General features: G+C 39.0%; 3 protein-coding genes across 3 annotated transcripts; 1 reads left to right on the top strand and 2 right to left on the bottom strand.

Annotated features, from left to right (window-relative positions):
* Positions 1–2,506: 2,506 nt before the first annotated feature.
* LOC121371141 (E3 ubiquitin-protein ligase TRIM56-like) lies at positions 2,507–4,806 on the bottom strand. Its single transcript, XM_041496809.1, has one exon. The coding sequence runs from the start codon at positions 4,334–4,336 to the stop codon at positions 3,041–3,043; it is 1,296 nt and encodes a 431-aa protein (XP_041352743.1). The 5' UTR covers positions 4,337–4,806; the 3' UTR covers positions 2,507–3,040.
* Positions 4,807–7,321: 2,515 nt separating this feature from the next.
* Positions 7,322–11,824, top strand: LOC121369998 (E3 ubiquitin-protein ligase TRIM56-like). The gene is made up of 2 exons (XM_041495082.1): positions 7,322–8,408; positions 11,382–11,824. Exons 1-2 carry the CDS (start codon positions 7,322–7,324, stop codon positions 11,822–11,824), a joined length of 1,530 nt encoding a protein of 509 aa, XP_041351016.1.
* Positions 11,825–15,031: 3,207 nt separating this feature from the next.
* LOC121371140 lies at positions 15,032–20,535 on the bottom strand. Its single transcript, XM_041496808.1, has 2 exons — positions 20,459–20,535; positions 15,032–17,596 (listed from the first exon to the last, which is right to left on the bottom strand). Exon 2 carries the CDS (start codon positions 17,584–17,586, stop codon positions 15,091–15,093), a length of 2,496 nt encoding a protein of 831 aa, XP_041352742.1. The 5' UTR covers positions 17,587–17,596; positions 20,459–20,535; the 3' UTR covers positions 15,032–15,090.
* Between the last annotated feature and the right edge of the window lie 6,171 nt (positions 20,536–26,706).

Raw genomic sequence — 26,706 nt, 5'->3', positions numbered from 1 at the left:
GTTAATATATTCCGGTTTAGGAAATAGTTCCTCATAAAATAAAAACAACCCACAAAATACCGATATGCTTTTTGAAATCTTTCTTTGATGATTACACGTAGGTTGACCTCTGTAGTATTTAAGTAACACATTGGTTTGAAGTTACTTGTTATATGTAGTACAATTTATAACAACTGTGCAAGTGGTATAGTGCCACTTGTATAACAGCAACACAAGGCAGTGCTCAGGCATGAGGGCTGTTAACTGAAAAAGTTCATGGTCGACCTATGTTGCTTGTTTACACGGTACTTGTCAGTTGAGAGCACCCCTAAAATTAGTAGTTACATGACCATCTCGACAGTGTTGTATTCTTCACAGAATATATTCTGACATAGAAACTGTGTGAACTGCGTGTGGTAATTAATGGTAGCGTGTAACCTAAAAGTTAGAGAAGGTTCGAATCAATTGGATGGAAATTCCCATTCAGTCGGGACAATCGTCAAGTTCGTGAGTTGGTCATATCAGTCGGTAGAATCAGTGCTCCGCGTTGTTTGTACTTGCATGGGTAAAAAAAGTTAAAGTTTATTTGGTTAACGACATCACTAGAGCACATTGATTTAAGCTTTTGGATGTCCAACATTTGGTAATAGTTTACTCTTAATCGATAGAAAATTAACCACAACAGAATGATGACAGTACATGGTGAAGTGTGTTCAGGCCTACACATTTGCCCGAATGTCTCCATCGTCTTTGTCCAAATGAGTACATTTGCTCCAGCATTGGGGGTGGCATGGGGTAGAGGGTGGAGAGCCACCTCATCCCCTCCTCATACGCTTATGAATATACTGGTCGGCTAGGTGTAATGCATGTTAGTGTACTTTGGAATACTGCAGGTCCCTCTTCAAAACGTTGCACCCCTCACAAGAAAAAGTATGTATCCTCTCCTGCATACATATCTAAAGGTTTCAACCGGTCCCCAAAGATGCATAGCCCTAACATACTGACGTGAAAATCGATGTTTGTGCCAAAACCCTTCACTGTCAATAGCAGGTTTATCGAGCAGTGCATTTGTAACCTGGTGTTAGCCTGAAGTTATTAAAACCTGTGCACGTGAAATATGCAAGGCAAATAACCCATGGGTTAACCTGGAAGTAACCTGTAGCTTTTCATAACCCATTGATAACCCAGGCACGAGAGACTAGCCCTGTTGTTTTATTCTAAAGAAAGGAAATTAACTGACGCCACATACGGAAAAGCAGAAAAAGATATCTTATGTGCAAATTTCCATAGACCAGGCAGTATATACCACGACCTTTATGTACCCTCAGTGGTCAGTGATATGGGAGGGGGTGGACTCTAGTCCAAGGAGAAAGATCGATCCTAAGACCCATCACACCTGAGTCAAATGTAGTTTTGAGTTTGCGCTCGTTCACACATCTTCAGACCGACGAGGATCACTATTTACCATGTAGCCCACGCAAAACCCCTGTTTTTTTGTGGTTTTCGTAACACGTCTATAACCTAAGTATGCAAAACGCCGCCAGCTTACGGGTGAGGGTTAAGTTTTTTGGCGTGTAACCGCGTGTTACGTAGTCTTGGGTTAACCATGGGCTGTACAATAGCCTACTGTTATCCTAACCCAGACACGAGAAATCGGCCCTAAGAGCAAGCACAGTGCTTGGTGTATGTAAGGTGACACTTTAATATGTCAGTCTGTCTACGATTGTGTTGTTAAAAGTTCGTTTTGTTTAACGACACTACTAGAGCACATTGAGTTATTAATCATCGACTATTGGATGTCAAACATTCGGTAATTTTGACAATTTAAGTTTTAAAGAGAAAACCCGCTACATTTTGTCATTAGTAGCAAGGGATCTTTTATACGCACCATCCCACAGACAGGATAGCACATACCACGGCCTTTGATATACCAATCGTGGTGCATTGCCTGGAACGAGAAATAGCCCAATGGGCCCACCGACGGGGACTGATCCGAAACCGACCGCGCATCAAGCGAGCGCTTTACCACTGGGCTACATCCCATCCCCTCAAATAGGCAAATGTTTTGTCATATTATGCTCCCACATCCTAATTGTCTTTTATCCAACAGCCTTAAGAGATACTGGCCATCTTAGCATAAATTCAAAGCCTTCCCCTCCTTACCACTGGACTACGTCCCGCCCCATGATTGTGTTGTAGTCACATGCCCGTTTTCTGTCTTGTAGATACGTGTACGCAAGCACCAGCAGCTGAATGTTACCACGACGCGAATAGTGGCAGAGCGGACTACGCCGGGCGGAAAGTAACGACACAATTTGGGATCACGTGTCAGAGATGGGATCAGCAAACTCCTCACGAACACAGCGGCCATGACAACCCAGCCTTGTACCCAGACGCCTCGCATACCGCGGCAGAAAACTTCTGTCGTGACCCTGACGGTGATGGTTACCCATGGTGTTACACAACCGATCCCAACGTCAGATGGACCGGTTGTAGAATCCCACATTGTACAGACTAAATAAAAAAGACACCACTAGAGCACATTGATTTATTAAATTGACAGGCTCTAGTTGTTAAACGGCGTATTTTTTACTAACAAAACAGCTGAAATCAGACAGTATTTACATTTTATTGTTTAGAGTATCTATTTTCGTAAATCTGAAGTGTTTCTGGTCATTCCGATGTTTCTAATAAGTTTGTTTTGTAAGATGTCCTCTGGTTTCTCTGTGACCACATCTCGTGAGATGTCCTCTGGCTTCTCTGTGACCACATCACGTAAGATGTCCTCTGGTTTCTCTGTGACCACATCTTGTCTCATGACCTCTGGTTTCTCTGTGACCACATCTTGTGCGATGTCCTCTAGTTTCTCTGTGACCACATCACGTAAGATGTCCTCTGGTTTCTCTGTGACCACATCTTGTCTCATATCCTCTGGTTTCTCTGTGACCACATCTTGTTTCATATCCTCTGGTTTCTCTGTGATCACATTTTGTGCGATGTCCTCTGGTTTCTCTGTGACCACATCGTGTGTGATGTCCTCTGGTTTCTCTGTGACCACATCTCATGAGATGTCCTCTGGTTTCTCTGTGACCACATCCTGTGAGATGTCCTCTGCTTTCTCTGTGACTACATCTTGTAAGATGTCCTCTGGTTTCTCTGTGACCACATCTTGTAATATTTCTTCCGATTCCTCTGTGATCACATCTTGTGAGATCTCCTCTGGTTTCTCGCACAGTTTAAACTCATTATCTTTGTATTCTTTTTCATATTTTGTCCCCGACAATGTTTCGTCTGACGATACCACAAAATACGGTGTCTCTGCTAGTTTATGGAGACGTTTTGTAACGGTCTGTTCTAGATACATAATCTCCTCGTCTCTGCCGTCTTCTATAATTTTATAGCAAAAATCCATACAGCTGGTTGCTAGAGATATTTTGACACCTATGTTTTCCACAAGGGATTGGTATTGTGTCTTTTCACACCTTAACACGTTGTTCAGCAAATGTAAAATATCCCCTTTCTGGTATTGTACTTTGGCTAACAATTGTAGCCTCGTGTCTTCTATGTTTGATAAAGCTACATCCTTATTTCTCTTTACAAAGAGAAAATTTGAAGAGGCTACCCGGTTTTCAGTTTCAAATTCCTGTAATATTTGTCTAACTCTTCCAGCATGTGAAACAAGTCGCCTCTTCCGAATAGCAACTGCCTCGGACACAGTTACAGATGTATGGTCTCGATGCTTAAACAAATTGCAAGCTAAACATATTGGTATTTGGCATACTTCACAGAAATACTCGATTTTGTCTTTGTGTTCTGAGCAGGTTAATCTGTGAACGTTTCTGAGTTCCTTGTCATAAGATCTTCCTTTGAGTTCTTCCATGAGAACCACCTTGTGGTTCCAAGTCGTGGAAGAGGCATTGTGTCCACCAGAACAACTTGGACATAAGTAATCTCCACAATCCAGACAGCGACTTTTGGCAAGTGAAATCTTTTCTCTCAGATTACAAGTTGTACATTTGATGTCTTGGTCGGTTTTCGCTTTCAGAACATCTATTAGACCATTGATTAACAAATTTGCTTTTAGGTCACACACTGTTCCCTTCGGTAAAACAACATGCTCTCTACATTCTGGGCAGAGTACTGAAACAGGTTTAGTTGATGTTTTCATTAGTTTTTCCAAGCAAGGGGAGCAATACGTCTGAACACAGGGGAGGATTTTTGGACGATCATAAATATTAAAACATATGTTGCACGTGAGGAAATCTTCACAAATGGTCCGAGTAACCGATGTTTCTCCTTTTGAAGCCATTTTCTTCAAGCTGAAAAGTAACAATAAACACATTACTGTGTTGATCATCAGTAAACATGACCTCACGTTTAATTCACATGTGCAAAGTCAAGTATTATTATATAACAGTTTATTGTTTTACATGGACTAGCTGGAATTGTGACAAGCTCTATAATCAGTTTAATAATAAATACTATTGCAGAATTTGTGTTTTCGAAGTTGTTTGGGTTGAAAGTATGCTAATGTTTAGCCAGATTTAGGTAACTATACACGTTACATAAACGATTGCTGCAAAAATATGCTTCAAATTGTTATCACCAAAAGCACTTGGGACTAAACAGGTTAACTGATGTGTATGCTTTGATTTGACCTCACTGAAGACGCCTGTAACTTGGATTTAATCAAAAAGTACACAGACGTGTGTTGTTAAGAAAATAATATTTCAAACGGAAGCCACTCTCATTAATTTCATGTCGCATTTTAGTCTGCCCACCGTAACTCGCATTAATTTCAGGATCTACAGTATTCCGTAACCATCCAGTCTGGTCCACAGGCGTTCATGTCTTGTTTGGAGCTTATGGGTGTTTAGTTATACCAACTATATATGACAACACAGGGTATGAATCGTTCCATGGAGTGGTACTAACTAAACACCCATAAACTCCAACCAGGACTCGAATCCCCATTGTCTGATTGTACAGCAAATGAAAGCATTGTCCTTTGGTTGTTTTACACCTTTGAACCCCAGTGTATGTCCTGGCATTACGCATTGCCCAGCGTTCTTTGGGGGGGGGGGGGGGGGGGGGGTCTTATTTCTATTTTTTCAAAAGTTATTTTATTCGCTGTGTACCGATATTTAAACTAATCACGGATGCATTGATGGCGCAACGCGATCGACCGATACTTGCCCGATCTTATGACGGATCCATTGATGGCGTAATTATTTGACGCACATACCCATATTAGTCCGTGGGCTGAAGGGCCCACCTTGGAAACCCCCCCCCCCCCCCCCCCCTTCCCCCACGAATGTTTTTCTAACAGTTTCGGAACTATATTTTAGGATTATGAATGTTAACATTGGATAAACTGGGACCCACTATGGTTTTGGAGGGGTTAAAGTGAACCATGACGCAAGATTTTTGGAATTAGAATTATGGGGTAGTGATAACAAAAATGGACATAACTTGAGTTTAAATTAATAGAGAATACTCTGTGACCACTCAAAGTATTGGTATTGGTGACCTCTGTTCGTTGGTGTGTATGTTATACTTATTGTGTCATTATGTAGGTCACCAAAGGTCAAAAGGTCACAGATTTCAAGCAATGCTTAAACTCTGACATATAAGCATTTATTTGATTAGTACTCACTTAATATCCAATTATTTTTGTGTTAACAACTTGAAAACTGCAGGGGACATATCTTGCAACAAATCTGAAGTGTTCGTGTTCATTTATTTTGCAAAGTAGTCTTTGCGTGACAAATGGAAAAAGGTCGTATTTTTAACGTTAACAAAAATATAGCTGTAGGTAAGGGGAAATATAAATGGTCATATCACGAAACCAGATCAGTGTATACTAGCAAGTCAATTCCACATGTTGATATTGGTAAGAGGTACACGCACACCAGTCAAATATTCAATTGGGGTCAATAGGTAGGTTATCAGAGGTCAAAAGGTCACAGATTTCAGGCGATGCTCAAAATCCTACACCTAATCAAGTATTTGATTAGTACTTTATTGATGGTAAATTATTTTTATGCGAACAACTTAAAAACTGTAAGATAGATACCTTACAGCACGTACAAAACAATTGGTGTTTATTTATATTTTTAAAGTTGGTTAGCATGACATTAGCAAAAAAAAAAAAAAACATACTGACATGAAATAGCGTTACTGTTTGCGTACCCGCTAAAATATGCGGACTACGTGAAACGACAGGGAACAGTTGCGTGGTGTTAGCGTTCTTCCAAATGCTTGCGTACTTTTTATGAACAAGGGCCCAAATTCGTTAGTTTTGGGGAAATTATTGGGTAAACAACGCTTCCCTTCGTACATGCATATGAGACAACAACAACAAAACACCTGAGTTTTTGTAGGCAAAGTTCGGAATATTCGAGTAAAGTTGACAGTATTTGGGTACAGTAAGATATTCGTATAAAGCTCGGGATATTCGAGTAATTTCGTTGTTTTGGGCACAATCAGCGCTAATAAGTTGTGTAAGCCTATCTTTGCCCCGTCTCCAATCTGTAGTCTGTCATCTGTGTGCAGCCTTCTTACATTCATGCATATTGTCTATTTAAATTCTAACGCGACCACTAAGCAACTGGCCCAAGTTCAGCCAGTAAACGTTTTGCTAACGTTCGCGAACTATTTGACTGGTTCTCAACGTGGCCATTTGGTTTACCGTGAAGAGTAGGCCTACAAACAGACGTTTTTCCGCTCGGGCTGGCTGAACGCAGACGTGTTTAGGGTTTTAGGGTTTAGGGTTTTAACATAACATATTGATTGTTGTAGATAAGCAGCCATTACGAGTCGAGGTAATCGATTACACCATTTGATTCTTATCATTTCATAGTTACAGGTATTTCTGTTCTTCTGTTGTAGTTTTTGTTTAAATATAGAACTTATAAGTTGTCATGTACTGTTACACATTGTATATCTTATATCCTCTTTTTAATATGGTAATAGTCTAAAGGAAACAAATCTTGACATAACAACGTTGGATAAAGGCCACGCCACACGATACGAGTGCCTCGTACGAAACTCATAATGTTTGTCTTGTCACAGTCGGCTGTTTTCTCTTATTCCAAAGTTCTTGTTTTTTCAGGAGACAGCCAGTGCACCACGACTGGTATATCAAAGGCTGTGGTATGTACTACCCTTTCTGTGGGATGGTGCATATAAAAGATCCTTTGCTGCTAATCGAAAAGAGTAGCCCATGAAGTGGCGACATCGAGTTTCCTCTCTCAATATCTGTGTGGTCCTTAACCATATGTCTGACGCCATATAACCGTTAAATAAAACATTTCTTTCTTTCTTTCTTTGTTTTTTCAGGATGGCGTCAAAACAAGGAATATCACAAAAAGCGATCAGCAAAGATTTCCTCACGTGTAAAATCTGTTTCAATATTTATGAGCAGCCGAAAATTCTGCCTTGTGTTCACACGTATTGCTCCCATTGTTTAGAGAAACTGTTCGAGACATCTGATGAACCTGGTTCAATATTGTGTCCAGAATGCAGAGATTCTGTCACACTTTCACATAAAACTGTTTCTGATCTAAAAACTAATTTCTTAATCAACAGTCTCATCGAGGTTCTGAAAGTGAAGACCAACAAAGACGTGAAATGTACGACATGTACACTTCGTGGTAATACTTCACCTGCCAAATGTCGCTGTCTGGATTGTGGAGACTACCTATGTCCAAGATGTTCTGATGGACACAATGCCTCCTCCACGACTTGGAATCACAAGAAGGTTCTCTTGAAAGACATAAGAAAAGGATCATATGACAAAGAACTCAGAAATCTGCTCAGATTAACCTGCTCACAACACAAGGACAAGGAAATAGAGTATTTCTGCGGCACGTGCCACACGCCAATATGTCTAGCGTGTGTTTTTCTTGAACATCGGGAGCACATCTGTTTAACAGCTTCTGAAGCGGTTGTAGCCCAAAAGGACCGACTTGTTAATTATGCGGCAAAAGTTAATGAAAAATTGCAGCACCTAGAAAACGAAAAGAAAGTGGTTTGTGAAAACTTTGCACGAGTCAATAAGCATCAAACTGAAGCAAATACAAAAATAGAAAAGCAAATAGAAGGGATAATCGCTCAAATAGAACAGCACCGACAACAGGCATTACAGTTGGTAGAGGACAGGATAGACGAAACGTTGAAGCAGTGTTCTTCACAGGTGGAACAGGCATATTTAAAAATAACTTTAGCAAAAGGATGCCTGGAGTTTTGTGAGACGATGATAGAACATGGCAAAGACGAAGATGTGCTCTACCTTGAAGAGACGATCACCAAGCGACTCCAGCAGCTTGAGGAGCTGCCCACTGTGGATTTAAAGCCGATTGCTAGAGAAGTCTTCCCAGACATCAACAATCAACATACAAGACTTAGAAAGTTTACCGATTGCGCAAGTAGATAGTGTGCAGACGGAGTCCAATTTCATCTTGCATTCTTCTTGTCTGGAAACTTCCAAAATTTCATTCAAACTGTTGCGTACCTTTGACACTGGGTTCGACTCAGATACGCAGTCTCCAGTGATAAGAAGCATGGCAGTCAGTAACAATACTATTATACTATCCGATAGAGCAAACGGAAAAATTTCCACAAGTGGGACTTTAAAGGAATGTTTGACCACGGGTGACGATTTTTCACCTTTTGCTGTAGCAGTTTGTAAAAATGTCATTGGTGCTGTCCACGCAAATTACCTGTACATGTTTGACCAGATAGGAAAAGGGACACACAAACTTATGTTATCTGCTAAATCACCTGGTGGCACCATATTCACATTTTCTCTTGCTAATTACAGAAATGAAGGGTGTATACTACCAAATCAAATCCCATAGACGACAATAGTAACATATGTGGCTAAAACTCCTACCTGCAACGTACCAACCGACATAAACGCCACGGATATAAATACTACCACCCCTCACACTTAAAGTGAATCAGAAAAAAATGGGGGTCAAGCTGCTCGTTTCTGAGATAACGGGTAGCGTCTATGACTACCCTAGTTCCGCACAAAATTCGAGTACTTTTTTTTACAGGTACCCCATACATGTTTCAAGCACAAGGCTACTTGACACATTGGTACTAGATGAAATAAAATTGCATTTTTTTTTAACCCAGATAAAACTATTATTTTTTACAACCAACACACTCACATTTATAACCAATCACAGGACTTGTGGTGTTCACTTCTCTATCAAAAGTTCGGTGCACCTCCAACTTTGACCCAGCCGGAAGTTATTTGGTCTAGTACTACCTATACTGATAACATACATTTTTCAAAAAGTGTCCAGCTATGTGTCTTTATGACAACCAGGATCTGGTGTATTCTGACATAAACTGACAACCTCACTCATACTGTTGTTTCTACAGTGCAACCTAATATAATATACACCTCAAAAAACATATATATTGCATATAGTTTTGTACAAATGCAATATGTCATATTAAACAACAAAATGTTTTAAAATAAAACTCCTGAAGATATTTACTTTCAGTTGGGTTTGTGTACTCAGGTATATATATAGAGACAACAAAGATAGTCAGAGTACCTCTACCCCTTTAAAGAATTCCATTAAAACACATGCACATGATTGACCCCTAGATTATGAAGACCTTAACAGGCACATCAAAGAAATATCAGTATTAAAAAAATACACTGTCTGAGGAAGGAAACACAAACATGACTGTACCTGTATGAAGTAATGACTTAATGTCCTGAACATTAGTGTTGGGAGGAAATCCTGTATGCTGGGTGTGGGTGTCTTCAAGTTACCAGGTGTGGGAATTTCAAATCCATCAGCCATGCTGATTTTCATAATGAACCATGAAAACCATTGGCAGCCACCAATATTCCTGACTATATTTTATTTATAGCCTACTGTAGTTGGAGGTTTTAATAGTTGTGATATCTGGAATTATCATGCAGCTTTCACACATTTATTTTTGATTAATTACTGAAAAAAACTATTTTTAAATGACAAAATTACCCTAACATCTATTTTCTTGCATTATTTTCTAATCCGGATGAATACAATATGTATATTAGATGTATTCCTACAATCTGTAATCCAGCATTTTATTTAGCTAGTAACATTAGGTAATACAGCTTTAACAATAAAATAAATTATCAACTTAATCCAAGGCAGATAATCAAATCTGAAAAAATTGGTTCTGAATCTAGTATAAACTCAAAATGCTTTTCATGAGAGCTAACTAAGTGATTATTAAGAAAAAAAAATGATCTGGAGATCTAAGTATATGTTTAACAACCTTATTGTTATGTACAAATAAGAATAGAAGGCACAATAGTGAGAACAAATTTAATTATGTTTTTGGTAAAGTTTTTCTTCAAATTTACTTAAATTTTTTCATAAAACTACTATTTTGTCTAAAATATAACTTAGCATCCTATAAATATGTCAAAATGACAATAAAAATCAAGTTCTTTACAAATTTGAGTTTTCAGAATTTCATACATCAAAAATTAACAATGTTAATGGAAACTAAAGACATTAACCCACTAATGGCACATGCTATTTTTAATATAAAAATAAATTGCTATTAAAATGTTAGTTCAGGTTGCCTATATATAATACCATATTTAAGAACAGTTGTATATGGCAAGTCAAATACCATGTAAAAAGAAATTATTGAAATCTTTACAGTATGAATTATAGGCCAAAACTAACTTTTCTTCAGTGCTAACTTTGATTCAAACTCCATTCAGAGTCATGTACAGATATTATTGTCAAGGTCAAGGTCATTGTGAACTTGCATGGTCGAGTGATGGCTAATTAATCAACCAGTATAGTTTAATTCAATAAAATGACAAAATCATAATATGTTTTATTATGCACTGAATATGTGCTATAGGGTGTATACTACCAAATTAAATCCCATAGACGACAATAGTAACATATGTGGCTAAAACTCCTACCTGCAACGTATCAACCGACATAAACGCCACGGATATAAATACTACCACCCCTCACACTTAAAGTGAATCAGAAAAAAATGGGGGTCAAGCTGCTCGTTTCTGAGATAACGGGTAGCGTCTATGACTACCCTAGTTCCGCACAAAATTCGAGTACTTTTTTTTACAGGTACCCCATACATGTTTCAAGCACAAGGCTACTTGACACATTGGTACTAGATGAAATAAAATTGCTTTTTTTTTTAACCCAGATAAAACTTATTTTTTACAACCAACACACTCACATTTATAACCAATCACAGGACTTGTGGTGTTCACTTCTCTATCAAATGTTCGGTGCACCTCCAACTTTGACCCAGCCGGAAGTTATTTGGTCTAGTACTACCTGAAGGTTTCATTGTGGGCAACCTGCCAGATAATTATTTCCGAGTGTACTCAACAGACGGGATTTTGCTAGAACGATTCACAGTCTCCATCTGCAAGCCTCTAGCAAATCTGAGCGTTGATAAAAGTGGATATCTTGTTACCTGTGAATGGGGAGATAACTGTATACGCGTTCGAGATCTTCATGGTACGAAACTTACGAGCTGTCAAGTACCTCCAACTTGGAAACCATTCGCAGCTCATGAAGACAGAAATGGTTTTATCTATGTTGTTAATAATTCTCAACACGCAGTATCTGTGTTTGACCAGGACGGTACCGATATACTACACCACGCAACAATACCAGATGGTTTACAGAAACCACTAAATCTTGCATTCGACGATGAAGGTTTGATGTACTTGGTCAACATATTCGGGTACATTAATGTCTATAAAGTTAGCGTGGAAAGGTTGACAGTGAATGCATCCAGGGAGTTGGGTTCTACTGCATGGTACCAGTGATTCCACATGTACTATGTTTACACTAGTTCAGCCAGATGACCTGACAAATATGATGTTTAAAGACATTAACCAGATGGAGATTCGGGTTGTAGCAGTGAGCACTAAATGGTTTAACAATGGTCTGCAAGCATTAGATTGGGACTACAAATTGTCCAATATTTTTCACTGCATCAGTTGTATATTTCGCTTGCAGAACAATCATCTTCCGATAATATTTTGTTACTTTATTGTTAAGTTCAGTCAGTCAAACCAAACTCACGTGCTCATATTCAATCAAGATTCAAACACGTCCATCCTGGGCACAGCCTCCGTGACCGAGACCAGGTCAGACAGTAGCTATGTAATACATGTAGATTGGATATTATTCAACCATAACCTGTGACCATATGAATCCAGATGCGATATTAAAATAAAATAATAATATACATGTATATCTTTAATAATAAGGTTCAAAACAGAGACACTATTTTACAATCTTAGGAAACCTCACATCGGTGTACGTGATTTCACCTGGGTAACCGTGAATTATATTTACGTAACCTATTCAGTTAACTCAAACTTGCATTCAACTTCAGTGACAGTGTTTCATTAATAAAGATAAGTTTCTTTCATGGTAAAATGACTTTCAGAACATATAACAGTAAACTACATAACGTACTGGCGGTTGTAGTCCATGAGCCAGGACCCATAAGTTAGCCAATTTGTTATGGTCAATTTATGATAGGACTCACAGCTTTCTGTGTGTATCTACCCGTTTTGTGAATTTAAATTTGCGTAACCCACAAGCGAACAGAACGACGGTTCGTGTGAAATATTGAGCCTTTTTTCTTTCTTTGTTTTAAATGTTATTTGAATCTGCACCATTTGTTTTGGTCTACAGATATCCTAGTCGTCAAGGCAGTGTGTGTAATTATGATTTAACCCAACATGCTAAAACTTCAAAACAGACTTGTGAACGAAAACTCGTGTTAAATCTCTTTTAATTATTTTATTTTTCCTCCTATTTCATCTTTTCAATCATGTTTATTTTGTGTCTTTTACGACCAGCCGAAAAATAAACGTTTTACTACATGTATATTATAAATGCGGAAATGAAGAAGTACATTTGAAGCATTTGTATATATTATTTGACCTGTTTATGTAAAATAGTTTGCAATGTCTTCTCATCTTGATTCTTAATTTTGGATTGTATCTGTACTCATCATGGTTGACTTAAGTAATAAAGGTATGGGGTTTTCTGTTCTGATGGTGATAACAATAATATGGTGCAAACATATAATGTTTGGTTAATACTTGGTGTTGCAGATATGTTAGAAATATGAATATTATTAATTTTGGGGATCTAATAATACGTTTACATACAACAGCAATTAAAGTTATGGGACTAAATTTTATTTGATGTGAATGGAAGATTTGCATTAAGCACAGTTTGTGTCCATATCCAGTTAAGGTTCGAGCATGCTATTGTGGTACACACCTTACCTTTATGTGGTGTTTGGGACAACAACAAAAAAGGAAATATTTCTTTAATGACACGTCAATTCATTTTAAACTACAGCTATTTTGTATGTAACATATACTAAAAGGCAAAAGTTATTGTGACACAAAAGACATTGATGATAAGTTTTTACAGTCATGTATGAAACGTTATAATATGGGAAGAGAAATGTCCGAAGGTATGGAAACGAGCAATAGTTAATGAAAAGGGCGCACCTGTCATATGCAAATGAGCCACATCACGAAGTTCACACAGTCAGTAGTGACTGTGTCCACCTTGGGTATTGATATAGGCCTGGCGCGGTCGTCTCATTGAGGCCACTAAACGCTGGAAAAAGTTCCTGGGAATGCCTGTTTCGCAGATACGTGGTTAGGATCCATGTGTCTTGGTGAGAGGTTATCGCGGGTGGTCGTCCGCTACAGGGACGGTCCCTGACCTGGTTGTTTTATTGATATCGTTGCCATTAGTGCCATATGGTGTTTCTATGGATGTCAGACGTTACGCTGCGACGTCCCAGATTCAAACATCCCTATGACGCGCTATCTGTCATTTTCATTCAGGCGTGACATGACGAAATTACATCAAACAGTTCACTAATGGTGTTTTTCTGACTTCTAGACTTCTTAAGGTTGCACAGAGTGGCAATGATTTGCGACTGATTGTCTGGGCTTTTATGGTGAACACTGGACAGGATGTCTCCCAAATATTCCATGTTTCTTGTACAAAGCATGCAATCGCTGCAACAACTGCTTGGTTACATTTCTTCGAGCTGTTTCATGCACATTTTCTCTGGTTTACATCCATAAATCCATTCACAAATTTATTACTCCAAACAATCCATGTCACAATAACTTTGCCTTTTAGTATATTTCAACATTGTACACACACACACACACACACACAGAGAGAGAGAGAGAGAGAGAGAGAGAGAGAGAGAGAGAGAGAGAGAGAGAGAGAGAGAGAGAGAGAGAGAGAGAGAGAGAGAGAGAGAGAGAGAGAGAGAGAGAGACAGACAGACAGACCGACCGACCAAATAAGCGGCAATATCTCTTATTAATATATGCAATATCCCATTAAGAAGACAATATACCAGTTGCGGAGCACTGATTAGGACTGGGCAAAAAGCAGTCCACCGAGGACATTCGTCCTTCATAACTCGGGCGATGTATGAACTTGCCACCTTCCACACCCTCATTGAGCCGTTAAAACTAACTCTGGGTGGGAGCCAGTACTGGGGTGCGAACTCAGTACCTACCGACTTAATCATTATGTCATAAAAACCGTAGAACGTCTACAGATACAATTAACATACCTGTACAGCATCGTGAAATTTGGCAGGTATAAATACACACGGCGTATTGACCCAGTGAATTGGCAACTTGCCCACCTAGGTACGATTGGTGGCATTAAAGATTAAGAAGAAGAAAACACTTGAGAGCTAGTGGGGAAACTTGGACATTCCATAATACAAGGTTGAAGAGAGAACTTTGTCATGCAGCAAACTCCTCAGAGTTAGACCACTTTTAGCTAGTAAACTGGCTACGCCGTTAAAACCAGTCACTAGTTACGGGATGTGTGCCGAGTAGCACCGCTTCATCACCATTGTAGTATCAGGTAACTGCCTGCCAGTAACAACACCACTTAGTGCAACACAGGATCATTTGGTATCCTGGCATTTTGACTTATCCAAAACTACAATTACATTTAAGTTCTCTCTAGGTAGAATTTATTCACAAATACACCGACATATTTATTTATTTGCCTTTATTTAAATAACAGTTCTATACACATTCACGTGTCCTTTGTCATTTATTACATACAGTAAACCATCGTCATCAAACGAGAGATTCACGGGGTTTTCCAAGCCATCTTGTTTTGTTGCATACTGAAGTAATGCAGATCCAGTTTTGTCAAACACCCATATCGTAGATGCAAACATATCAACGGCATAAATAAGACCATTTCTGTCAACATTGGCATCATTTGCCCTCCAGTCAGATGTTCCGCTACAATGTTTAACCATGTTTCCTTCAGGAGTCCAAACTCTGAGTGCGTTATCTGTCCACTCACACGTGATTAGGTTGCCAGAATTATCAACGCTGAGATTCGTGACAGGGTGTGAAAGATTCACTGGCAAATGTTGTTTAAGGGTTCCATCAATGTCATACATACTCAAATTATTGTCGTCTAAATTACCAACAACAAAAGCTTCGTCGTTGTAATTTGCAAGAGCCGATGCAAGGTGCGCCTCACCAGGAGTGTTTGTGCACAACAGAATCCGTTGTGTCTCTTTAATGTTTTCACTAAACAAGACAAGAACATGTTCACTAATGACACTAATGACACCAAGGACACCTCTACATACAGCTGTTGCATATGGGGTAAGCTGTCCAACGGTAATAGCTTGTTTCATAACACCGGTCAGTGAGAAATATTTAATTTTACCATTTGCCTTGTCTGAAATCAGAATAGTTTTATCAGAAATTGTCATTCCTGATATAAAAGGTACATATATATCGCTCTCGAATATCGCATCAAAAGATCTTATAAGTTGGAAGGAAGTATTTTTTGTGGATTCCATGTTGGCTGTGACCACATCTTGTGCGATGTCGTCTGGTTTCTCTGTGACCACATCTTGTGCGATGTCCTCTGGCTTCTCTATGACCACATCTTGTGCGATGTCCTCTGGTTTCTCTATGACCACATCTTGTGCGATGTCCTCTGGTTTCTCTATGACCACATCTTGTTCGATGTCCTCTGGCTTCACTGTGACCACATCTTGTGCGATGTCCTCTGGTTTTTCTGTGACCACATCTCGTAAGATGTTCTCTGGTTTCTCTGTGACCACATCTCGTAAGATATCCTCTGGTTTCTCTGTGACCACATCTTGTGCGATGTCCTCTGGCTTCTCTATGACCACATCTTGTTCGATGTCCTCTGGTTTCTCTATGACCACATCTTGTGCGATGTCCTCTGGTTTCTCTGTGACCACATCTTGTGCGATGTCCTCTGGCTTCTCTGTGACCACATCTTGTGCGATGTCCTCTGGTTTTTCTGTGACCACATCTCGTAAGATGTTCTCTGGTTTCTCTGTGACCACATCTCGTAAGATGTCCTCTGGTTTCTCTGTGACCACATCTTGTAATATTTCCACCGATTCCTCAGTGACCACATCTTGTGAGATCTCCTCTGGTTTCTCGCACAGTTTAAATTCATTATCTTTGTATTCTTTTTCATATGTTTCATCTGACGATACCACAAAATACGGTGTCTCTGCTAGTTTATGGAGACGTTTTGTAACGGTCTGTTCTAGATACATAATCTCCTCGTCACTGCCGTCTTCTATAATTTTATAGCAAAAATCCATACAGCTGGTTGCTAGAGATATTTTGACACCTATGTTTTCCACAAGGGATTGGTATTGTGTCTTTTCACACATTAACACGTTGTTCATCAAATGTAAAATATCCCCTTTCTGGTATTGTACTTTGGCTAACAATTGTAGCATCGTGTCTTCTATCTTTGATAAAGCTACATCCTTATTTCTCTTTACAAAGAGAAAATTTGAAGAGGCTACCCGTTTTTCAGTTTCAAATTCCTGTAATATTTGTCTAACTCTTCCAGCATGTGAAACAAGTCGCCTCTTCCGAATAGCAACTGCCTCGGACACAGTTACAGATGTATGGTCTCGATGCTTAAACAAATTGCAAGCTAAACATATTGGTATTTGGCATACTTCACAGAAATACTCGATTTTGTCTTTGTGTTCTGAGCAGGTTAATCTGTGAACGTTTCTGAGTTCCTTGTCATAAGATCCTCCTTTGAGTTCTTCCATGAGAACCACCTTGTGGTTCCAAGTCGTGGAAGAGGCATTGTGTCCACCAGAACAACTTGGACATAAGTAATCTCCACAATCCAAACAGCGACTTTTGGCAAGTGAAATCTTTCCTCTCAGATTACAAGTTGTACATTTGATGTCTTGGTCGGTTTTCGCTTTCAGAACATCTATTAGACCATTGATTAACAAATTTGCTTTTAGGTCACACACTGTTCCCTTCGGTAAAACAACATGCTCTCTACATTCTGGGCAGAGTACTGAAACAGGTTTAGTTGATATTTTCATTAGTTTTTCCAAGCAAGGGGAGCAATACGTGTGAACACAGGGGAGGATTTTTGGACGATCATAAATATTAAAACATATGTTGCACGTGAGGAAATCTTCACAAATGGTCTGAGTAACCGATGTTTCTCCTTTACAAGCCATTTTCTTCAAGCTGAAAGTAACAATAAACACATTACTGTGTCGATCATCAATAAACATGACCTCACATTTAATTCACATGTGCAAAGTCAAGTATTATTATATAACAGTTTATTGTTTTACATGGACTAGCTGGAATTGTGACAAGCTCTATAATCAGTTTAATAATAAATACTATTACAGAATTTGTGTTTTCGAAGTTGTTTTGGGGTGAAAGTATGCTAATGTTTAGCCAGATTTAGGTAACTATACACGTTACATAAACGATTGCTGCAAAACTATGCTTCAAATTGTTATCACTAAAAGCACTTGGGACTAAACAGGTTAACTGATGTGTATGCTTTGATTTGATCTCACTGAAGACGCCTGTAACTTGGATTTAATCAAAAAGTGCACAGACGTGTGTTGTTACGAAAATAATATTTCAAACGGAAGCCACTCTCATTAATTTCATGTCGCATTTTAGTCTGCCCACCGTAACTCGCATTAATTTCAGGATCTACAGTATTCCATAACCATCCAGTCTGGTCCACGGACGTTCGTGTCTTGTTTGGAGCTTATGGGTGTTTAGTTATACCAACTATATATGAAAACACAGGGTATGACTCGTTCCATGGAGTGGTGCTAACTAAACACCCATAAACTCCAACCAGGACTCGAATCCCCATTGTCTGATTGTACAGCAAATGAAAGCATTGTCCTTTGGTTGTTTTACACCTTTGAACCCCAGTGTATGTCCTGGCATTACGCATTGCCCAGCGTTCTTTGGGGTTTTTTTCTTGTTTCTATTTTTTCAAAAGTTATTTTATTCGCTGTGTACCGATATCTAAACTAATCACGGATGCATTGATGGCGCAACGCGATCGACCGATACTTGCCCGATCTTATGACGGATCCATAGATGGCTCTGCGCAATGTATAGTTAAAGTTTGTTTTTTCAACGACACCACTAGAGCACCGCTAGGGCAGATTGATTTATTAATCATCGGCTTTTTCGATGTCAAATATTTGATAATTATTACATATAGTCTCAGAGAGGAAACCCGCTATATGTTTCCATGAAAAGCAAAGTATAGGGATCTTTTATATGCACCATCCCAAAGACTGGATAGCACATACCACAGCATTTGATATGCCAATCCTGGTGCACTGATTGGAACGGGAAATAGCCCATTGACGGTAATTGATCTTAAACCGACCGCGCATTCAGCGATCGCTTTATGACTGGGCTACGTCCCGCCCCTCTTACCTCTAAGACTAAGTCAAAGCTACCAAATGTTTTCCATCCAATAGCCGATGATCAATAAACCAATGTGCTGTAGTGGTGTCGTTAAACAAAACAAACTTTAATGTTTCATCTCTGGCAGGATATTTCCGTTAATATCTTGTCAAATGTACATATTTTGTATAGATTTGTTTATTAAAATAATATTTTGTTGTTGCCTTGTATAGGTTTTAATTATTATAGTGCGCAATGGATTTTTTATTTGATGGTATTAAACTAAAATATATATGTTTTAATATTATGTAGTTTGACTTAACCTAATGTATGCTGTTTTAATCATACTTTATTTCTAACCGAATATATGTTCGGACGTCCGTTTTAACACAACTTATATACTTAGCCCTTACCGCAAACTTAATACTTATTGATGCTGAAATGGCTTTTTGTTTGTTTTTTAAATCCTCTTAAACGGCGAGGTCAGCTATATATACTACAGTTTTAATAAACTCGTGTGTACCCGTCGTGATTTAATGTATACATTACACGAACCATTACCAGTTAATAAATTTTATAGATAAACTGTTTGAAATTGAAAAAACTCAGACATAGTACAGAGTGGAGAGTCACAGGAAGATAGTTACAGTTAAAGTTTGTTTTGTTTAACGACACCACTGGAGCACATTGATTTATTAATCGTCGGCTTTTGGATGTCAAACATTTGGTAAGTTTGACATATAGGCTTAGAGAGGAAACTCGCTACATAGTTCCATTAGTAGCAAGCGGTCTTTTATGTGCACCATCCCACAGACAGAATAGAAAAAACCCCGCGGTCTTTGATATACCAATCGTAGTGCACTGGCTGGAACGAAAAATAGCCCAACCGACTGGAATCGATGCCCGACCTACCGTGCTAAAGGCGTGCGCTTTACCGCTAGGATATGTCCCGCCATCTCACATGAAGAAATTAAATATGCAGGAAATTAATATATATACTCATATATATTTGTTTTATATCGGAGATTGCGGCTTTAAAAGTATACACACGCACACAAACAAACACGCACACACAAACACCACACAATTACATATACACACGTATGTAAATGTATAATCAAGTTTTTAAGTGGTATTTTAGTAGTTATATTCAGTGCAATTGGTATTATTGTCAGGGCATTGGGCAATTCCGGTCTTGTTAATACTAGCTGTTTAAGATGTTTGCAGAACAACGTGTTGTATATAGCGATCGTTAAATAAGAGTACTTGTGTGATTGTATTTAGTAGGTCAAGTAACATGAGAACCGGTGTTTAGGTTGCATTGTACCAAAGCAGAAAAGTCCGTGTTAAAGATCGAGTTGCACCGTTAAGACATTGCCATTGATTACATTTTGGTTATATGTGTACATATTATTATCCATTATCCAAGTATTAGATCTAAAACATAATACTGAGAGAAATCAGTTATGAATAATAATCAAACTGTATATTAGTCCGCCACGGAGCAAAACACGACAGTTAGTTCCTGGTTCACCTTGGATTAACTGTCCCTCTTTTTACTAACAGCAACTATATACAATTGTAACATAAATACCGCATTATAAACAAAGCACGGGTTTCACTGAAAACTATTAAGAAGTTTTATTGTCTACTTACCCTCAAACAACTAGCGAGTTATAAACTTACAGCCATGATGCATTAAGCACATTAACAAAGTCGTGCCTCTAAGTAACCTATTTAAATACAAAGAGACATAACTCTTGACTACAATGTTACCGGGATATATACTCTTCAAAAAAAGAAACGCAAAAGGGTACAAATGGGTTATAACTCCGATTTTATGTTTCCTACCGGTTCATGCTTTGTGAATATAAGGTCATTGCATGTCCCAAACACATTCCCACGGTTACATTCGATAAAACGCAGCTACTGTACAATAAAGTTCCAAAATGTGAATATTCGCAAAAACGCAGCCACGTGCAAACCATGTCACCACTGCACGTGCGTTGTCTGCACGTGCAACATGAACACCGACAGTATAAAAGTGCAGGGTGTTCGCTTGTCTGGCCTCTGTATCTGGCCGACAGTTGAGAATCCAGGACATGCCACGTCTCAGTGAACCGCAGAGAAACAATGCCATCGGCCGACTAGACGCAGGCGAATCCAGAACGGCCGTTGCCAGGGCATTCCATGTGTCCCCAAGCACCATCTCCAGGTTGTAATGTACCAATCATGTGATTGTGAGGTCAGTTCGAAGTGCACCGTCAAATGTTTAAGGAGTAAACCGTAACTATGGCCGTGATTGGTGGATATATGTGACTCTGGTTATTTGTGCAAATAATATGACAAATGCCCCGTCAGTTCCACATGTTTTATTACGTGAACAATTATTACACTAGTGACATTGTGTACTTGTCGGTAACTGGGGTGGGAATAAAAATTTCCACTGGCATTTTGTGCGGACCAGACGGTGGGTACTGTAAACTTCCTGTAAGTGCTTAAAACGATACGTGACAGTATAGTTTCTTCGAATAATTATCAATGGGAGGTACCACACTGTCAGTGTATATACTGACCCGGAGGTTTGAAACGTTGCTTCTGTTAGTTTTATTAAGAATTGTTACTATGGTCGTCAATAGGAATTTATTTGGTCTAATGGAACCTATAGAGCAATTTCCATGAAAAATTAAATTTGTTATTAATATTCAGGTTTGTCTGTTAATTAGCATATACTGGTACCAGTCTATTAGTATTCACAATGGATGACTTTTTGCACCATTTAAAATATCTCCTTGATAAGAAAAGTAAATTTAATGTTGGACAATTCAAATGCACTGTCTGGCAGGGAAGTGTCACACCCGATGGGTATGGAAGACAGAAAATTGTGTGGCCTTCTTCCCCAGGAGCAAAAGTTGAGAGGGCCCATCGGCTGGCCTACATGGCAGAGAACAAATTACTTCCCACAGAAATGGCTATGTACCATGGGATTTTTGAAATAAGCCATTTATGTCATGTTCGCTGTTGTGTAAATGCAAGTCACCTGGTTTTGGAATCCAGGCTTGCTAATAATGGTAGAAAAGAATGCAAACTGCAAGGCTTTTGTGACCAGCAGCATGTACCACACTGTCTTCTGTGAGGTGAACTGCTTTTAAAATCAATGTTTTCTTTTAGTATTTAATTTTTATTTGTCTGAAAAAAAATATTTTTGGCATAATTATGCTCGGCTTTTTTGTGTTTGGTGCTTTGTTGTAGCATAATGCCTTTCTGATATGTTTGTTGTTCCTGATGAATCTCATACAGTGCATACAGAGACTTTCTAGTTTGACATCTTTTTCTTTTATACTCAATAGATTTCTTTTTAACCGCTGTCCAAATTTGTACTCTTGCATTTTTTAAAAAGATTTTACAACTTTACTTCCAGGTGAGAAGCTGCAACCCATACGCTGTGACAGCTGTATTACAGATTCAGCGGGCCCGTTGTTGATGCTGTGTACTGCGCTGTGAGCTCTGCCGGCAAAAGTTCTAGAGAATGTTGTGTGTCTCGGTAAAGAATGTCTTAGGCATCTGTTTACGGCCTCACACTTCTGTGTATTCGTGTTGAATTTGGTGTGTTGCAGTATCTTTGGGCCTAGGCGGTAGTCGACACATGCTCTTAACGTGTTGGTGCTGTCTTCTGTAGTGTCTATTTGAAAGTTATTATTTAGGAAACAACTCTTAGAGATCCAGTTGTGTGTAATATTTCTACAGACGTGTGAGTATCTTTTACACTTGTCGTGTAAGCCCTGGTAGCAGGACACAACGGCCTCGCGAGTGTAGGATATTGCACGCATGAATTTAGAAATATTTCCCGCATGCATTTTAAAGGCTTGATCATATTCAGCCTGACATTTCATGGCAATGTCATTGGAAAACCTAGATGGTAATTTAACTCTCTCTGTTTTTGTTCTACCTGGCATCATTGTTTCTACTGATTTAGAATTTTTGACAAATTTTCTTTGGTTTTCAGAAAGATGCCTGGTGTCGAGAAGAAAATGCGGTTCGGTTTTGGTGACGTTTTTCTGATACAGTTCAGTGGCAGCTTTGAAACCCTTTGTGTCCGGATCTGTCGTCAGGTATTGTACTTCTAAATTGTTCTCTTTTAATTTGTAGTAAACAATCTTTAGCCCATTCCTTTTCATTTCCTATCGACATTGCCATGGGAATGTCACACGAACATGACATATTTTCCGCACATTTTTGCGAATTATTTATACTGTGCCGTTTTGAACATAATTTATTTTTTGTGGAAATTGCTATAACCTTTTTGTCTTTTGTAGTGTGTTCTACAGCAGTATATACCACTTGCGTGGCAGGTTGGAACGGGGTTTTGCCTATGCCAGAATACAGGGCATTGTTATATATGCCGTCACATTGAATGTTGATAATGTTGGATTGTGTACCCCTGACTGTGTTAATTACTTTAAGTTCCTCCCGTTTGGCATACATGTCTTCTTGATTTACTTGTGTGATTGTGTCAGCTACTTTATTGCTATTTTTCTGACAGCCCTTATGTGAAGGTGGTGGGATATTTAAGCAGGTACACAGCAACCGAAAATTGGTCGTACTTATTGGCATCTTTGTGAGGCCTACTTGTACTGTGACATTAGGTTGTGCTTGTCGTCTGCCCCTGCCCCTCCGTGTTTCTGTGTACAGATTAAATGTTGGTGATTTGTACATGCATGATGTGCAGTGGACTTGCTGACGGGTGCAGACACCTCTTTGCTCTTCTGCGGCAAAGTTGAATTCTAGTCGACCTGAATTGCAGTTGGGAACGGCACTGGCATGTTCTCTCCAAACCCTGTTCATCATGTCCTCCAGCTTGCCCATGTGAATCAGCCTGTAGGAGTCTGCCTCAGGCCTGTTAATCAAAGGTACCCTCATTTAACTTCAGTGTAAGTAACCACTGTTACTGTATTCCCTACACTTTTATGCATTTATTCTCATGTAGTTTTTCATGAAGATTACCTCCTCTTACACTGTAGTGTGTATTTTGTATAGTGCAACATTCCTACTCTTTGATGTTTTATCATAGTTTGATACTTGCAGATGTAAATTTCATGCAGACACTTATCCACTTAATCTGAAATTGGTGATGTTAAGCCCGAAAAACCTCAGCGATTTATTCTTAGGCCAGATAACGTGGCCTGTGTAATGATTTTAGTTAACTTTTGGTGAAAATAGCCCTCAAAGGGCTTTAATATGCTACATGTATGTTCAGTGAGTGATTTTATTTTCTGTAATCAATGTGTCATGCAGTGGTAATTGTTTACCTTGCACCAGCGGGAGCCACAGAACACAGTTCCAGCTGTGTTGGGGTATTCCGCAGTCCACGCAAAAGCCGACAGGAATCCGCAGCCTGAACTTGTGTCACCTGTACACCATGAGCACTGGTGTGCAAGACCCTTTCAGTCATTGACTTTGTAAGTCTGACTGTCTGTCTCACTTTTGATGTGGTCCACCCCCTTGTGACTGGTCTTCCGTTCTTGTGGTATGAAACATGTCCTTTCTTGAAACCAAATTGTAATGATTTTTTCACTGCTGGCATTGTAATCAATGTGTAATGGTTTGCTTAAAACTATGATGATTGTCAGTCTGATTTCAGAAATTAAATGACAAACTTTGCTGGTGCATGGATAGTAATATTAAAAGAAGGCAATTTATTTCCCATGTGTTGATACATGCAAACACAATTGTCACCCCCCAAATTAGCCAGATTTCGTAATGTCGACACGTTGTCACTTCATTTTTGACTCATTCTCCCTGTGTATATTGTACACTTTGCCACAATGGACATTAATCTTTCACTGCTTCCAGTGATTAATTGGGTGCTAGTTACAGCTGCCTCATCAGTGGTTTGGTCACTAATTGGGTGCGACTTTGATGTTACGAGGATTATTTTCCTGATTTCTGTGGTTCACTCAGTACATAGCATCTCCATGTAAAGTTCTTCTAGTGTGGGGTATTCTGAATAGCTCAGTTTGGAGTATGTACCCTATACAGTATACAAACCCACGTGGGTGTTGTATTATTCAGCTGTGCTACCTACCAGACAAGGATAAAATATGATGTACCTCATTCCCATGTATATTTATTATGCTGTGGATCCATTTTGGTAGGTACTATTAAAGACGCTGCTCTGTAATTCCACTTACTCTGCTGGCTGTATCATTTCATACTGGAGTACACAAGAAAATAACCTTCTTAAAAATATGTGATTGGACACCTTTTGAAATTGGAACTTTTTCAATATAGGTTGTAATGTACCAATCATGTGATTGTGAGGTCAGAGTTCGAAGTGCACCGTCAAATGTTTAAGGAGTAAACCGTAACTATGGCCGTGATTGGTGGATATATGTGACTCTGGTTATTTGTGCAAATAATATGACAAATGCCCCATCAGTTCCACATGTTTTATTACGTGAACAATTATTACACTAGTGACATTGTGTACTGGTCGGTAACTGGGGTGGGAATAAAAATTTCCACTGGCATTTTGTGCGGACCAGACGGTGGGTACTGTAAACTTCCTGTAAGTGCTTAAAACGATACGTGACAGTATAGTTTCTTCGAATAATTATCAATGGGAGGTACCACACTGTCAGTGTATATACTGACCCGGAGGTTTGAAACGTTGCTTCTGTTAGTTTTATTAAGAATTGTTACTATGGTCGTCAATAGGAATTTATTTGGTCTAATGGAACCTATAGAGCAATTTCCATGAAAAATTAAATTTGTTATTAATATTCAGGTTTGTCTGTTAATTAGCATATACTGGTACCAGTCTATTAGTATTCACAATGGATGACTTTTTGCACCATTTAAAATATCTCCTTGATAAGAAAAGTAAATTTAATGTTGGACAATTCAAATGCACTGTCTGGCAGGGAAGTGTCACACCCGATGGGTATGGAAGACAGAAAATTGTGTGGCCTTCTTCCCCAGGAGCAAAAGTTGAGATGGCCCATCGGCTGGCCTACATGGCAGAGAACAAATTACTTCCCACAGAAATGGCTATGTACCATGGGATTTTTGAAATAAGCCATTTATGTCATGTTCGCTGTTGTGTAAATGCAAGTCACCTGGTTTTGGAATCCAGGCTTGCTAATAATGGTAGAAAAGAATGCAAACTGCAAGGCTTTTGTGACCAGCAGCATGTACCACACTGTCTTCTGTGAGGTGAACTGCTTTTAAAATCAATGTTTTCTTTTAGTATTTAATTTTTATTTGTCTGAAAAAAAATATTTTTGGCATAATTATGCTCGGCTTTTTTGTGTTTGGTGCTTTGTTGTAGCATAATGCCTTTCTGATATGTTTGTTGTTCCTGATGAATCTCATACAGTGCATACAGAGACTTTCTAGTTTGACATCTTTTTCTTTTATACTCAATAGATTTCTTTTTAACCGCTGTCCAAATTTGTACTCTTGCATTTTTTAAAAAGATTTTACAACTTTACTTCCAGGTGAGAAGCTGCAACCCATACGCTGTGACAGCTGTATTACAGATTCAGCGGGCCCGTTGTTGATGCTGTGTACTGCGCTGTGAGCTCTGCCGGCAAAAGTTCTAGAGAATGTTGTGTGTCTCGGTAAAGAATGTCTTAGGCATCTGTTTACGGCCTCACACTTCTGTGTATTCGTGTTGAATTTGGTGTGTTGCAGTATCTTTGGGCCTAGGCGGTAGTCGACACATGCTCTTAACGTGTTGGTGCTGTCTTCTGTAGTGTCTATTTGAAAGTTATTATTTAGGAAACAACTCTTAGAGATCCAGTTGTGTGTAATATTTCTACAGACATGTGAGTATCTTTTACACTTGTCGTGTAAGCCCTGGTAGCAGGACACAACGGCCTCGCGAGTGTAGGATATTGCAC

The sequence above is a fragment of the Gigantopelta aegis genome, chromosome 4 (assembly GCF_016097555.1).
Source record: "Gigantopelta aegis isolate Gae_Host chromosome 4, Gae_host_genome, whole genome shotgun sequence".
In the NCBI taxonomy this organism is placed as follows: Eukaryota; Metazoa; Mollusca; class Gastropoda; order Neomphalida; family Peltospiridae; genus Gigantopelta; species Gigantopelta aegis.
This window is presented reverse-complemented; position numbering and strand designations above follow the sequence as displayed.